At 36.4% G+C, this 15,705-nt stretch overlaps 1 protein-coding gene across 1 annotated transcript in view; it reads right to left on the reverse strand.

Annotated features, from left to right (window-relative positions):
• Positions 1 to 15,487, reverse strand: part of LOC107727066 (acid-sensing ion channel 1-like) — a 59,766-nt gene extending 44,279 nt beyond the window's left edge. The window contains exon 1 of the mRNA XM_016536834.1: positions 15,097 to 15,487. Coding sequence (XP_016392320.1) covers positions 15,097 to 15,461 — 365 coding nt within the window. The 5' untranslated portion in view covers positions 15,462 to 15,487. The remainder of the gene's footprint in view (positions 1 to 15,096) is intronic.
• Between the last annotated feature and the right edge of the window lie 218 nt (positions 15,488 to 15,705).

The following is a 15,705-nucleotide window of genomic DNA, read 5'->3' on the forward strand; positions in this document are numbered from 1 at the left end:
ACCCTACGTCAAGCAAATCGTGGCAAAATCGGGCTAAAATCGTGTAGTCTGAACCGGGCATTAACGGCGTGACCGCAGCTTCCGCTCGCTGATATGGAGATAGACATGGGGTTGCCAGATTGAAATCTCGTACTAAAAATCACTCTTTCATGTAACTGACATGCACTATATTATTTACAAGATTGGATAAAGTCATATTGTGACATGTTAATTTAATAAAATTAGCAAAACATGTTTAGTCTCTGACACGTAAGAACGTCATATCATATGGTGTTTATGAGAGCAAACAGGTGTGAATAAGTCAGTTTGAAGGTGGGGGTTTCATTTCCGTCAGACCATCAGCGTCCTTCTGTTGCTCTTTCCTCGAACCTCTCGCCGCACAGACGAGCTGTCAGGCAGGTTTTCTCCCGCTGCTGCAGCACAAAGTAAAAGATTAATGGAGGTAGTGAGACAGAAGGACAGACTGGCTCGACAGAGACATCGAAACGCAGGCATGACAGCACACACAGAGAGCGCCGTCCCCGCCTCACTCCCAGCCCATTATCCTCTTAGTCTGTGCCGCTGTCAGTTCAGGACAGTTCTGAGTCCACACTGACCACGACAAGAGCACTTGACGGGCTCCCATTGTACGCCTGCCCTAATCGCAGACCTCCCTCAGTGTGTGTGTGTGTGTGTGTATAAATTAGAGTCTCAAGTGTTTGGATGTTGCTGAAGATCCTCGTCCATGAGTAAATCATTGGTTAATGTAGGGGGAAAAAAAATCTTAATTATAATTAAAGTACATAAAAATAATGCTATTAATATTTACAATTATATTAACATAAATAATATTAAAAACCATAATACAATAGTAAATTTATTTTAATAATGTTAACATTAATTATATTAACATTATAAGTGTATTAATACTCTATTTCACTCTAACATGGTGATTTAATAAATAAAATTCATTAATATTATAAGGCAAATGAGGAGGTAATTATAAAGTCTGCTGAATGAATGAATAAATAATAAATAAAATATTTGTGTATTTCTTTCTGAATGATTTTTAATCATTCTCATAAAATAGATTAAAAACGTTAAAGTAAAATATAGCTGAAAATATCCTCGTCCATGAGTAAATCATTGGTTAATGTAGGGGGGAAAAAAATCTTAATTATAATAAAAGTACATAAAAATAATGCTATTAATATTTACAATTATATTAACATAAATAATATTAAAAACCATAATACAATAGTACATTTATTTTAATAATGTTAACATTAATTATATTAACATTATGATAAGTGTATTAATACTCTATTTCACTCTAACATGGTGATTTAATAAATAAAATTCATTAATATAAGGCAAATGAGGAGGTAATTATAGTCTGCTGAATGAATGAATAAATAATAAAATATTTGTGTATTTCTTTCTGAATGATTTTTAATCATTCTCATAAAATAGATTAAAAACGTTAAAGTAAAATATAGCTGAAAATGTGTTAAAATTTATTATATAATTATTGTTGATTATTTTTAAGAGCAAATGGAGATTTTAACAGAAGCCTCCTGCATCTCAGAAGTTTCTCCTAAGACCCTAGTAAATATCAAATAAGTTTCAGAAGAGATCTCGGATTTGTCTGCAATCAAAAGTGAGATATCTCATTATGAACTCAAGCATCTCATCAAATGATCCGAGCTATTCAATGCTCTCCACGTTCATTTTATAGCCATATATACTCTTGCTCTATGACAACTGCATTGTCTATTTTATTTCTCCAAAGAAATATAAGAAGAATCATTTCAGACAATGTTTATAAATAACTGAGAATCCATAAGAGCAACGCCTAAAAAAATAAAATTTTCTGTGATTGTGTGATTGGTTTTAAAATACATAACATTTCTGCAGTGCTAAACTGATGTTGAGTATGATAATCTGCGGTAGTTGACATATCACATCTTCAATGTCGATTACGCCGGTTAATCTCCAAAACAAACATTCTCACGCAGAGCTGCTGGGCCTGAATTAAACACACCACAGACTGGAACATCATGAAGTACACCACTAATACTGCTCTCTGATTAACATAGCTCTATTATAGACTCGATTTCTTTTATCTCAATAAAAACTAACATCGCATTAGAAAACACATTCAGATTTTTACCACAAACAGTCTTTTCTTCTTCTCATCATAGCATCACAGTTTCACATGTACATGCATGACGCTATGAGAACATCTTGTGTTTATTGTAGGGGAGGAGCATCACATGACAGGAGGAACTTCCTGTTTGGGGCCCTCGCTATTAATCACCACAAGTCAGAAAAATAACGTCAATTAGCTGTGGAATTCGTCAAGCTTGAAGTAGATCTCATTAGCTGGAATTTCATAAGTGGCTTGTTAATCATTCCCTTCAAACCAAATCATTTTAATTTAAAAAAGACAGCCATATTTCAAATCAACATGAAACTTCATTCACATGCCGTTTCACTTCACAACTACAGTTTATCAAAGCAAAATGACGTGCAGGGCTTTATTTGATTCATAAATCATAAATAACAATAAGACGTAAATAGTCATTTTTGATTTTGACTAATAATACTAATTATTAATAACTAATACTAATTAATACTATTTTGACTTGCATCTTGATATTTAATTCTGATGACAGATTATGAAGACAAATGTTTTTTTTTCTTTAAAATAACAGATGAAACGTTACACAATAACACCTGTAACATACGTATATTAACCAAGTCAATTTTGACTATTATCATTATTATTTTGACTTGCATCTTGATATTTCAGTTTCATTTTGATGAAAGATTACCAAAACAAACAGTTAATTTATTTCTTTAAATGTATTTCTATAACTAACATTTATATATGTTAGTTATATAAATTATAACATGAGTCAGTTTTTTTTTTTACTATACTAGGGGGTGCAAATATGGCCGCAGAGTGAACAGACTTTCCTTGAAAGGGACTTTGCCGTTGCTTACCGGAGAACCTGCTAGCCTCACCTTTATATCTCGCTTTGCTAATAATAGGCACCGAGAAGAACGACAGCTCTGTAAAACTGACCACAGCTCAAGGTTAACTCAATTTAAGACCACCGGCTTCACCATCTCGCCTTCGACGGGTGGATATTTTCCGGCTCTAAGTAAGCCCACATCGAGATCTGGCATGGATCTGTGATCCGTGATTTATTCACCTTTAGAGAATATTGAATTTCGACCTGTGGCCTGTTACAGCTCTCTTATTAAATGCCTGCTGGGAGCAGTTCACTTAGCGCTTGGATGAGCGAGGCCTACCTGTGAGCGTGAGTGGAGTGCTATTTCTCTCTGTTAGACTGAGAATATGGTTATTTACAAAGCAGTGTGAGAAAGTGAGTTCAAAGCTAGACTATTTGAGTCAATATTGAAAGCTTAGCATTTAGATACTGCTTCATTAGATGGTCTTGAAGTGATCCACAAGTTTATTACTTTATTTTCCAGTCAACTAATGAAAGTGTTCATGCTTCACTGTACTGTTATTTGAATATTATGGGAGATTGGAGGATTATTGATATTCGCACACCTAAATGTTGCAAATTTTAAAGCTGATCGATTGCCAAAAATGGAACACAAAAGGAAATGTTTAGCTGCAATTCAGAGCGGGAACCTTAAAAAAAAAACACCATAAAAGCATCATTACAGTAGTCCATATGACTTTTGCACTATATTTCAAGTCATAAGATGAACAACGAACCTAAATATATGTCGCTAACCTTTGAAAATTAATGATTCAGCACATTCAAACATGATCCAACAAAAAACACAAGAACTACTGAATTTTACATCACTGATGCAACAGAATTTGTTTTTGACAAACGGCCTTTAAATATATGTACTGTAATTTAAATCTATAGACGCAAAAAGATAAAGTCTAAAACAAAACACTTGAATTTGTATTTTAGAAGATAAATGGCCCAAAATCTCAAAACTGACCACTGAAAAAACAATGGTTTTGTCTGTAGTGTCTTGCCTTTGTCACATGGTTCTTCAAGGATCCTGCACCTTCTCCTGCTCTTGTGAGTCTTCATTCTCTCACAAGACTCACTTCATTCGGACTCACGTTTTGATGATGGCAACAGGAAGCAGATGCCGCCAGGAACTCCAACTGAGTTAGGATGTTTCTGTATCTACTCCCTCGGTGGCTGCTCTGTGTGTGTATGTGTGTGTAAAGTTTTAATATTGCCCTGCCAGAACTCCCTAAAGTAATCAGCGTGAAGCTCTGTAAGTGGGGTTGGGAAAGGCGCAATTGGATTATGGGCCATAAGCACTTTAATTTTCCAAAGATGGTATAACAAACGACAGAGCACCTTCCTCATCGCTCTCTCAGCACAGAATAAACGTTGGTTTTCCTCAAAGAGACTTCTCAGCTTACAGGAGACGTGACGCGGCTTGATTAAACGTCACGCCGCAACAAATGCGCCGATATTGTGCATTAACTCTGAGAATGAACCGTTTGGGAAGTCTCAAAAGTCTTCCAAGAGATTTAAAGTAAGAGTCTCTCACAATGCTGGTGTTATTCTGGAAGCAAACAACTTGTTTTAAATAAACCAGAGAAGGAATTTCTCCCATTGTGCAGTTTGGCTGTGTGTTAAAGCGGTAAACACACGCAGCGCACGTAAACGCTGTACATTAAAGTGCAATCTGAGCTAACAAATGTACATAATTAGGATCTGCATTTACATAAAAGTCATTTCGAAACTTGAATTTTCTTGTAAGTCCAGGATGATTTATGCTAGTTAAAGAGGACCCCCCCCCAAACAGGGAAAGTCAATGGGGTCCAATGTTGTTTTTGGACCCCTTTGACTTTCAATTATATTTTTCAAAATATCTTCTTTTACGTTTCATTTTAGAAAGTCTGTCACAAACAGGTTACGAACAACATAAGGGTGGTAAATGATGACCAAAGCATCATTTGGTGTGAATTGTCCATTTAAATGCTGTTTTGGTGCCGGTGGACTAATTACGTCTGGTTTAACCAGGTTAGAAGGTAAAGTTGCTTGTTTAGCTACATGTAGCTGAAAGTCTGTTGGGAAACCAGCACACCATTATACTGAAAACTAGTATCCAAAACACAACCAACTGCGTTAGTTTTCATGCAACTTAAAGGGATAGTTCACCCAAAAACGAAAAAAAAAAAAAAAAAACAGTAAAAGTCAATGGGGTTTAATTATGTTTTTGGACCCCATTGACTTTCATTGATTTTCTTTAAAATATCTTCTTTTGTGTTTCACAGTAAAAAAAAGTAAGTCAAACGGGTTTAGATGCCAGTCTAGGTAGTGCACCAACTACATCTGGTTTAACCAGGTTAGAATGTAAAGTTGCTGATAGGTGGCTAGCTAAAAGCCTGATAGGAAACCAGCACACAATCATCCTGAAGACTAACATCCAAAATACAATTTACTCACCCTTAAATTACTTCAAACCTGTGTGAGTTTCCTTCTTCTGTCGAACACAAAGGAATATATTTTGAAAAATTTCCGGTCCCCATTGACTTCCATAGTATTTCTCCCATACTATGCAAGTCAATAGGGACCAGTTTCCTTACCCACATTCTTCAAAATATCTTCTTTTATGTTCAACAAAGGAAACACATACAGGTTTGGAATGGCATGAGGGTGAGAAAATCATGACACAAGTTTCATTTTTGGGTGAACTATCCATCCAACCATGCTAACACTCTGAAACCATCCGTTCTGTCAACAAATAAGCCTTTTAGCCACAAGGCCATCCTGTTCTGCTCTTCCACCTGCTCTGTTAAACTCTCTCAACAATAATGTTACCGTTTCCAGGCTGCGAAGCATCACAGGAGCATTTCCCAGACGCAAAGGCGCGAAATGACAGAGAGCCGGTGAGCACAGCGGGGCCTGTATATCAACACAGAACCGGCACGGTTTCACAAACATTGCTAATTACATGGGGATAAATCCTTGTTTATCACATGGCTTTATGAGACACAAGTTAATTGCTTCCGCTTGTCAGCCCTCCAATCCCTTTGAAGCCCCCTCGGCTCTCGGTCGCTACACCTTGTCTCTTACCGCAGCAGCAACACGACTGGCTTTTCACCGCATGGCAACAGGAAGTAACATTGCGGAGAATTGTCAATTATTTGCAAATAAACCAAATGGATGTTTCAAATGCCAGGAGTTTGCAACCAATCAGAACAGAGGTATATTATTTAAAATAATATTAAAATAATGCTGACTAATTACATTCAAGGAGAACATTTTTGCACAATGTAGTATGCATACTGTGCACAGTATCCACGTTTTTTATGATGATCGACTATATTTGCAAAAATGTCGCAAAAACAAAAATTCAAAAGATGCTGGATAATAAACCCACAATGCATTGTGCTATACGTAACCTTCAGACGGTCGCACACCGGACGAGAAGCGCAGCATCGCGTCACGTCTTAAAAATTCAAACACATTGTTTTCTGAGTGTACGCACACCGGCGGAGCCATTTGGCATCTGTCCGCGGCGCACAGCTACGTTGTTTTTTGTACTTGTTGTACGAATTGTTCTAGATGCGGCGAGACGTGGCGCTGCACTTCTCGTCCGGTGTGCGACCGCCTTTCCAATTACAACGTGATAAAATAAACTGAAAGTAACAATATCCACAACACATTTAACTCAATGCATAACATAATGCAATGCATTTCTGAGTTCAAATATTTTGTGCAAAATAATGGAGGCGGAACTTGATTTTGGATTTGGAATTTTATTGGATTGAGAAAAGTGTCTGTTATTGGTATTGATATTATTGGTTAATATTATTTGTCCCGCCTTGATTTTATGTTAAATGTAGAAGATGGTGAAGAAACGTATTACTATTTAATAAAATCTATGATTTTTGAACATGCTTTTACGTACTAAGAACACTTTTTTATGCAAACTCTGAAGTTGTAAATAAAGGAGACTACTAGAGTACATTTTACAAGAAAATACTATTTCAGTTTTTATACTTCAAAATGTCATTTCATTCAATGTGTTACTTGCAGGTTCTTTGTAATTAATTGTGAAACTTGTCAGCAATTTCCAACTGAAAACTCTTTCTACAACAAACTGTTTTCAGCGTACTTGCTAAAAGTAGTATGAACTATCAATCAGATTGCAGAAGGCATGAATTAGATTCAAAGTTTTTCAGCAAAGTTTTAATCCTGCTGATAATTTAGAGGCCTTAAGGCCCGTTCACACCAAGGCGGCTAACTATTTTAGTGTTCACACCAGCGCATAATAACGTTTTGTTTATTATCAGAGTGCACTGCTTTTATGTCGCCTGCCCCTTTAAATGATTGAGTTCTTAAAGCAGGATGGATTCTAATTGGCTGTCAATGTTTTTATTATTCAGCGGCTGGAACAAAAATGTTCTAAAAGTTATCGTTATAGCTGTAGTGTGACTCTGCTATTATTTTAAGTTTAGGACGATTTTTAAAACTATATCTTTATCGTTATAGTTATCCTTGGTGTGAACGGGCCTTTAAAAATTTGCATATCAAATACAATACATTTACAATACAGAGTTAAGTAAATAGATTTAATTGCATATGAAGGCTATCTAAAACATTCACAGCTCAATTCAGCAAAAGAGCCAGACAGAAAACTGGTTTAGTATGTTAAAAACGATGAGGCCACATGTGGACGAGAACATTTCATGCTACGTTTTGGAAAGCCCCCAGCTGTGTGTAATCGAGAACATGCTGACGGGCGGGGGTCGCGCTCGCGATTCTTTGTGCTGGAAAATTGAGATTGTTCTAGTGACATTCTAATATGTTGTGCAGCGGTTCTCTCTTACTGAGCCTCAGGCAAAACAGAACACTGGATCGATAGGCCAAAAATATCCCGTCAGCGCAGCACGGGGAATTGCTTTTTTCCCCCGGGTGAAGTCGAATTATGTACATAGATGTGTTTGTGGGAATGTGTTCAGGTGGATGAGTTCACGTCCCACAGATCTTTGGCCGCACTGATTCACAGCTGCAAAGTCATTTTGTAACAGCTCAGGCTGATGGAGGGAATCGAACGATGTCCTGCTGTTGTCCATCAGTTCTTAGATCTGCACCGAGGAACAACTGAGGTATGAAAACAGACTCGCTTTCAAACACTTCACATCTCTTTTCTCTGGTGTCATTTTTTCCCCCATCCAAATCACAAAACATTAGTAGATTAGATGCTGCCAAATCAAACTATGTGTCACATCACACATCTTTGATATATATTATTCAAAGGATTAAATGTATCTATATACTTACACATGTACTGTATATTTGTATACGTGTCCGTATATAAATATCTAAATATAAATCTTATTATATAAATTATAATGTAATTATTAATTGATTATTCATTTAATATAATATACTATATATTATTATTCATATATTATTTTACTAATATAGATTTAGATTAGATTTAGTCATTTAGCAGACGCTTACAAATGAGGACAATGGAAGCAATCAAAACCAACAAAAGAGCAATGATATACAAGTGCTATAACAAGTCTCAGTTAACTTAACGCAGTACACGTAGCAAGGGTTTTTAAATAATATAATAAATAAAAAGAAAACAGATCGAATAGAAAAAGAATAGAGCAAGCAAGTGTTAGGTCTTTTTTGCTTTTGTTAATTGTATAATAAATGAAAAGAAAAACAGATAGAATACAAAAAGATTAGAAAGCTAGAGTTAGTTTTTTTTTTTTTAAGAAAACAAGCAGCAAATGAATAGAGTGCAAGTCAAAAAGGCCTGTCTGTAAAAAAGTCAGTTTTTTTTAGAATAGAATTAGAATAGAGAGTGCTAGAGTTAGTGGGTCAAATAAAGATGGAAGAGATATGTTTTTAGCCGATTCTTGAAGATGGCTAAGGACTCAGCTGCTGGGATTGAGTTGGGCAGGTCATTCCACCAGCAGGGAACAGTTAATTTAAAAGTCCGTAAAAGTGATTTTATGATTCTTTGGGATGGCACAATCAAGCAACGTTCACTTGCAGAACGCAAGCTTCTAGAGGGCACATAATTCTGAAGTAATGAATTTAGGTAAAGGGGTGCAGAGCCAGTGGTGGTTTTGTAGGCATCTGTCTGTAAAAAAGTCAGTTTTTTTTAGAATAGAATTAGAATAGAGAGTGCTAGAGTTAGTGGGTCAAATAAAGATGGAAGAGATATGTTTTTAGCCGATTCTTGAAGATGGCTAAGGACTCAGCTGCTGGGATTGAGTTGGGCAGGTCATTCCACCAGCAGGGAACAGTTAATTTAAAAGTCCGTAAAAGTGATTTTATGATTCTTACAACTGCAGGAGAAATGGCTTGAAGGAATTATTTATTATTATTTATTATTAATTAATATTAGTTTATAGTATAATTATATTACTAATATTATTTTATTATCATTAATAATATAATATGCATTATATAATTACTGTGTGAGTGTATATATCCATTTCTATAATTATAATATTACAACTAATTAATATTATTTTATAGTATAATTATATTACTAATATTATTGTATTATCATTATTATTTATATGTAATAAATCATAATAAAATGTATTAATTAGAATATTAAAACAATATTAATTCTATTCTATTTTATTATTTTGTAATAAATATACATTTGAATATTATAATAATTTTAATTAATTAATATATTTATTACAAAATAATAAAATATAATATTAATTTACAATTTAATATTAATAAACTTCATATACTACACAAATAATTCTAGTTATTCTAGTAAATAGTTATGGTGACAAAGTACTTAAAGAGGGTGATAGAGTTTCAATGTATTACTATTCTGGATGCTGGATATAAACTGACTTTCACTAACTTTCTCAATAAGATTCTCAACAGAAGAAACTGTTGCTCTTTCATGACAATAATTGAGCTGAAAGCGAAAACTGACTGTAGAAGAAGACAGTTTATGCTAATGTTGCGTCCCTCGTGGCGGCACTGACAACACACTTGAGTTGAATTACAAATTGCATTCTAATATATTTCAAAACAAAACATCATGCGCATTTGAGCTAGCATAGCTAAAAGCATTTGCGCTCATGCACTTACATAGGAAGTGTTTGAGGTCTTAGAGATCATGGACCATCTCTGAAGCTTGAACATGAAATCTGTCCGCTTTCTGACTCTACACGCTCTAGTCATTTCATATTTTTTCTTTGCCTTTTATTCCCTGAACTTTTTAATATACAGATTTGCTCCTTCAAGTCCACCAGCATTAATCATTCACCTGTTAAATATTCCACTTGGCTGGTGGAATGAATAGAACTAATTAAGCAATAAAATAGGCAGAAATTAACTTCGGTGTTAGTTGATTGTTTGTCAGCAAACAAGTAGATAAATCAACTGAAATGCTCTGGGTGTTTAACCTCGACAAAGACAAGTCTGAAAGAGAGACAAAATCTGAAAGAAACGCAGCTCAACTGATCTCATTTCACACAGATCCAACGATCTTTGAAGATGAGTGAGGCGCTTTAAAAGACCTTAGAGCATTAGATGATCTGAATGTCACTGACTGACATCCAGACTCTTTCAGGTCACGTCATCTTAAATACTGCACTGCACAATAGAGAGATTGTACAATTCCTACTATTTAATAAAAGTAGTGCATAGTATATAGTGACAAATGTTTCAGAATAGCTGCAATTAGAAGATAATCACAGTAATCACATGACCTCACTACACTGCACCGCTTAATAAATACAGCATCACTACTACTAGTAATCACATTTACGGCTGCAGTCTTTCAAAAATTATTTCACCAAACAGATGGTAAAAAAGGGGGGAGGGGACAGAACCATATCTTGATGACTTATTAGGATTTTTTTTTTTTGGCTTAGGACAGTAAGCAACCACCTAGCAACCAAGAAAAAAAACACCCTAGCATGCTAAAACCACTCAGAAAGCCTCAGCAACCACATAGCAACATGATGACAGCCCTTCTGAATGCCTTAGCGACAGCATAGCAACTCACTAAGACCACCTCAGCAACTGCATAGCAACATAATAAAGGCCTTAGCAACCACATAGCAAAACACTAAAACTACTCAGATCAACTTAGCAACTGTATAACACGATAAAATCCATTCAGAACGCCTTAGCAACATGATGGAAAAAAAACACCTCAGCAACAAAGAAAAACACTCATTTTGGCAACCACATAGCAACATAAGTGTCACACAGAACGCCTTTAGCAACACACTAAAACCTCACAGAACACCTTAGCAACCACATGTCAACATTAGGCCACTCAGAATTAGTGGTCGACTGTTATTGGTTTTTTGACAGCCGATGCCGATGCTGATATCTTGGAAAGCAGGGTGGCCGATGACCGATATAAAGCCGATATAATTTTTTTTATTTTAATTAATATTTAAGAAATACGAAATCATTTGAAAATTGATTAAATATAAATGTGTTAAATAAACATACTTATACTTTAGATGACAAAGTATTTTTCACAAATAAATAAATATTTAATAAAACTATAATTAAAAAGGAAGTAAACACTGTAACCAACAGGGCACTCAGTATTCTGAAAAGTTTGTGCATTAATAATTTTTTCAAATAAAGCCAAGGTAACACTCATTTTACATACAGCACACACAGAAAATGACATGAATATGACAGCGGGCAAAATTTAAAGCATAATTTAAAATCACGAGTTTAAAGTTTGACAACTGTGAGGGGGGTGAATTTTTTTATAACTCATCCGTTTAAGCGTTAAAGTTCTGCATAATTAAGGGCGTGGCCACTTGAGTGACAGGTGGATTGCCGTTGCTGACACTGCCGTTGAGCTAGGTGGGCGTGGCTTCAGCAATCAGCTCCCGCCTTTTTGCCCATTTTCAATTATCCGGGAGTGACGCGTGGTAACGCGCTGCCAAGATGGTGACGGCCCGCTCCGCCCACTTTGAGCTTCTTTTTTTAGTACCACCTCAGTTGAGGTTCCAAGTCAACCGTACTGTTACCAAAACTACTGATTACTGATTGGCCGGAGAGAATCGTCACTACCTTCGTCACTGAACTTGTGACACAAACACAACAGAACCGCTAGTTTTAAATCAGCACAGCCAGAAGGATCGAACGCAACTGTTTTGACCGAGCTCACCTTTTTTTAACAAAAAAAGTCTGAAGGTCTGTTGAGGAAGTACAGACGTTCCTCTTGTTGATAGCAGAGGAGCGGATCCAGCGAGAGTTTGATGAGTCGACGCGGAATGAAAACGTTTTTTTAGGAGTCGCGGCAGTAGTGGCGGCGCAAATATATCGACATGTGAATAATCCTGCCCACTCTAAAGCAATACTAAACTGCAGTGGAAACGCAAACCAAGCCGAGCCGTGCCGTGCAGAGTCGTACCACGCAGTGGAAAAGCGCCATATGATTCACACGGATCGACCGTCAAAATTGTGAAAACTGTGATGTCACGCGCATGCATATTACTTGTTCAGTCTATAGGTATGTGTGCAGGTGCGTGTATCTTTACAAAATGACATCACCAACTACTGGCCTGGCATGAATAAGCCAGAGTGTTTACTCGTTTTCATGGATCCGTGTGAACAGGGATCTATTTGACAACACTGTCATCTCTATGCAAAACTTCTCAAAAACACAAGGAACAACTTCTCCATTTTAAGTACATTGTTGTCGTGTAAACACCCTCAAAAACCAAGGTTGTTTACTGGCATCAGTGGTTCCATGAAGAACCTTTAACATCTAAGGAAACTTTCCATTCCATAAAAGGTTCTTTACAGCAAAAAAAAGAGAGAGAGAGGCTCTTTAGATTTTTAAAATGTTCTTCACACTAAGAAAAAAATTGTTCTTTGGGGAACCCAAATTGCTGCTTCTATGTGGATTGCTTTTACCCTAATCTTATATACTATTTAGGAAATATAGTATGCAAATTGTTCATCTGATTGGTCATTGAGTCAAATAGTTGGCTGTGTTTGCAAGCAAGGAGTTAGTAGTGGAAACTTTGCCTAGATGCTCTCCCAGTTCCCATGGCAATTGGGTTCCAGTTGGTTGCTATGTGCTATCTGTAGTCACGTTACCTCAGCGATGCCTTTATAGAGGAAAATATGCAAACAACAGACTGATGAGCTAACTAAAAGTTATTCTATGCCTTATATGTTACTCAACTAACACTGAAATTATTTCAGGATAGAAAAATATCTCAAATATTTCTCCTACACAACAGTGAGGTTAAATGGGGAGTAAGTGGAGATGTTTTCTGTCCTCTTCGTGTAAGATGATTCTTCTGAGAAAAAGATCTCATTGTGTCTCCACAAGACACCAAAATCTACACTCAAGAGCATAAACATAAATTAACAGCCACATTCCACTTGCTAGAACCTCACCCAAAGTCTTATGTTTGTTTTGACCCCAAACTTGGCTCATTTCAGAACCCTAAATGCTTATATGAACAGACCAAACCAAAATGCCAAAGAACAGGCATGTAGCTTCAATCTGGAACTGACATATGAGCGGTTTATTCATGAATAAACAGCACACCAGAAAGCCTTCAAATGCAATATACGTCCAAAAGGTAATCTAGCCAGGTGAATATTAGTTGAGCGTGACTTTTCAATGAAAATCTAAACCTGACATTAATTATTCATTCCTGCCAAATGTGTTGTTATTGAAAAGCGATGAGACAGATTGTACTGCCAATAGAGACACTGATGTGTTCAATGAGTTCTGGAGCGGCTCCGACCGCAGAATGACAATCACAGTCCTGAGAAAAGAACCCAAACTCAGAGCAGAACTTCTGCTTCTCTAATGGCTGCACTTTGGCCACAAGCACAACACATGGTGTTATCAGTTACATCGAATCAATGATGATTCACTTCATTCCTTGCTGGGGCTTTCAACACCTGAGGGGATGAAATCATTTTTCATTTGCAGACAGGCAAGTCAACCTTCTAACTCTCCTCTCATTTTCAACGAGGCAGAATGTTTACAGCTTATGTTTTCAACTCCCATCAAAGCTAAAATACCGATTTGGATTGAATTACAAAGAGTGTATGACTACAGTCAAATTCTGACAAACAATAGTCAGACTTCAGAGAATCATACAGACTTGAGATAAAACAGATAATTTATCTCTGTCAAGTCAACAACCAAAGATCATTTCGGTTTCCATGTGTTTGCTAGGAGACTGCTTTTCAAAACCATCTGAGTAATATTAAATAGTGTAATATTCAAAATATAAGCTTCAACAAATACAAAATCTTTCAAATACCACCTCCAATTAGCTCAGAAAAAAAGCTCAAATATGAAATGCCACAAAAGTAAACCAGAGTAAATAAAAGGCAAAATCGTTTCTTATAAGTTCTCAATCAGACACTGTTGAGACAAACCTTATCAAATGTTATGGAACCACAACATTGGTTGACAAATATAACATATATGCTTCCCTAAACTTGGTGTAATATGTAAGTATGTAGGCTATAATAACTCAGAATATATATTATTCAAAATATAACCTTTAACATATCCAAACAAATCTTTTGGGGTCTTTGAGCTTACAATTGGTCCTCATAAATTATAACAGAAAAACTATGAAAAGCTCAAATAGGGAACTAAATGAAGAAACAATCTCTGGGTCCATGGTGCGATATTTTGCCAGAATTAACAAAAGTATTAGCTTCTATAAAACTGCTTACATGTTCCCTGAATTAAGTTCTAGAGCTTGACAGTTGTGGCTTCACATAAAATCAAAGAAAATGGCGACAACCGTTAGTGGTCACTACATTTCTGTTTACGTTACCTTTCATTAAAACCAATGTTTCTTGGTGCACTCTTTAGTTTTTAAATATTTTTCTAAAAACGTAAGAATAATATAGTCGTGATGTATTGTCCCACCACCAACAACAATAATAACGCACGTGGATTCAATTATAGGGTTACTAACTTGCCACAGAAACGAATCATATCTGAGACAAACACATCTGAGTAAAATCTCTCGAGTAACAGGTTTGTTCTGTGGCTGTTATTAAACAACCATTGTCCTTCTCATTTTCTCCTTTTAAAATGTGTTTAACTGGATACACAACTCACCTGCCGTTTAACAGCGCGAGCAGCTCGCCCGCGTGGTACAGGTCGTTGCGCGTCACGCGGCCGAAGCGGAAAGAGTTCAGGTTGCAGAAGGTAATGGCGGGAAACGCCATCATTGGTGCCGTGACCTCGTCCAGCTTGGTGACATGGGGGTACTGGAAGTAAAACTTGATGCGGTCCACGCAAACAAGCACCAGGAACGAAAACGAACCCATGAAAAACATTATCCAGATGCATCGTTTGATGCACTGGCGTTCATAACTGAACATGTGCGAGATGCCATGGAGCGTGGACCTGCTGGCGAAAACTTCAATGGGCGCGGGCTGGTCGCAGTCCAGATTGTCTTCAGACTCCGTTTTAATATCCATGTTTCTTGAAGTTTAAAAGCTCTCAGATATTTAGAAGGATGGAAGAACTTCACGCCCTTAGATGGTCAGCTGATCTTTATGAGGAGGTGCATAGATGGACCTAGTGACACTATATAGATGCTAAAAGCAGTTACAACGATCCATACAACATCTTCATGATGGTTATTTTGCAAGTTTGTGCAATTTAAAGTTAAATGGGTCCTATTTCTACTCGATTTAACCCGTTCGTTTGATGTAAGGTGTA

This window comes from Sinocyclocheilus rhinocerous, unplaced genomic scaffold, assembly GCF_001515625.1.
Source record: "Sinocyclocheilus rhinocerous isolate Xijiao unplaced genomic scaffold, SAMN03320098_v1.1 scaffold2870, whole genome shotgun sequence".
NCBI classification, from domain to species: Eukaryota; Metazoa; Chordata; class Actinopteri; order Cypriniformes; family Cyprinidae; genus Sinocyclocheilus; species Sinocyclocheilus rhinocerous.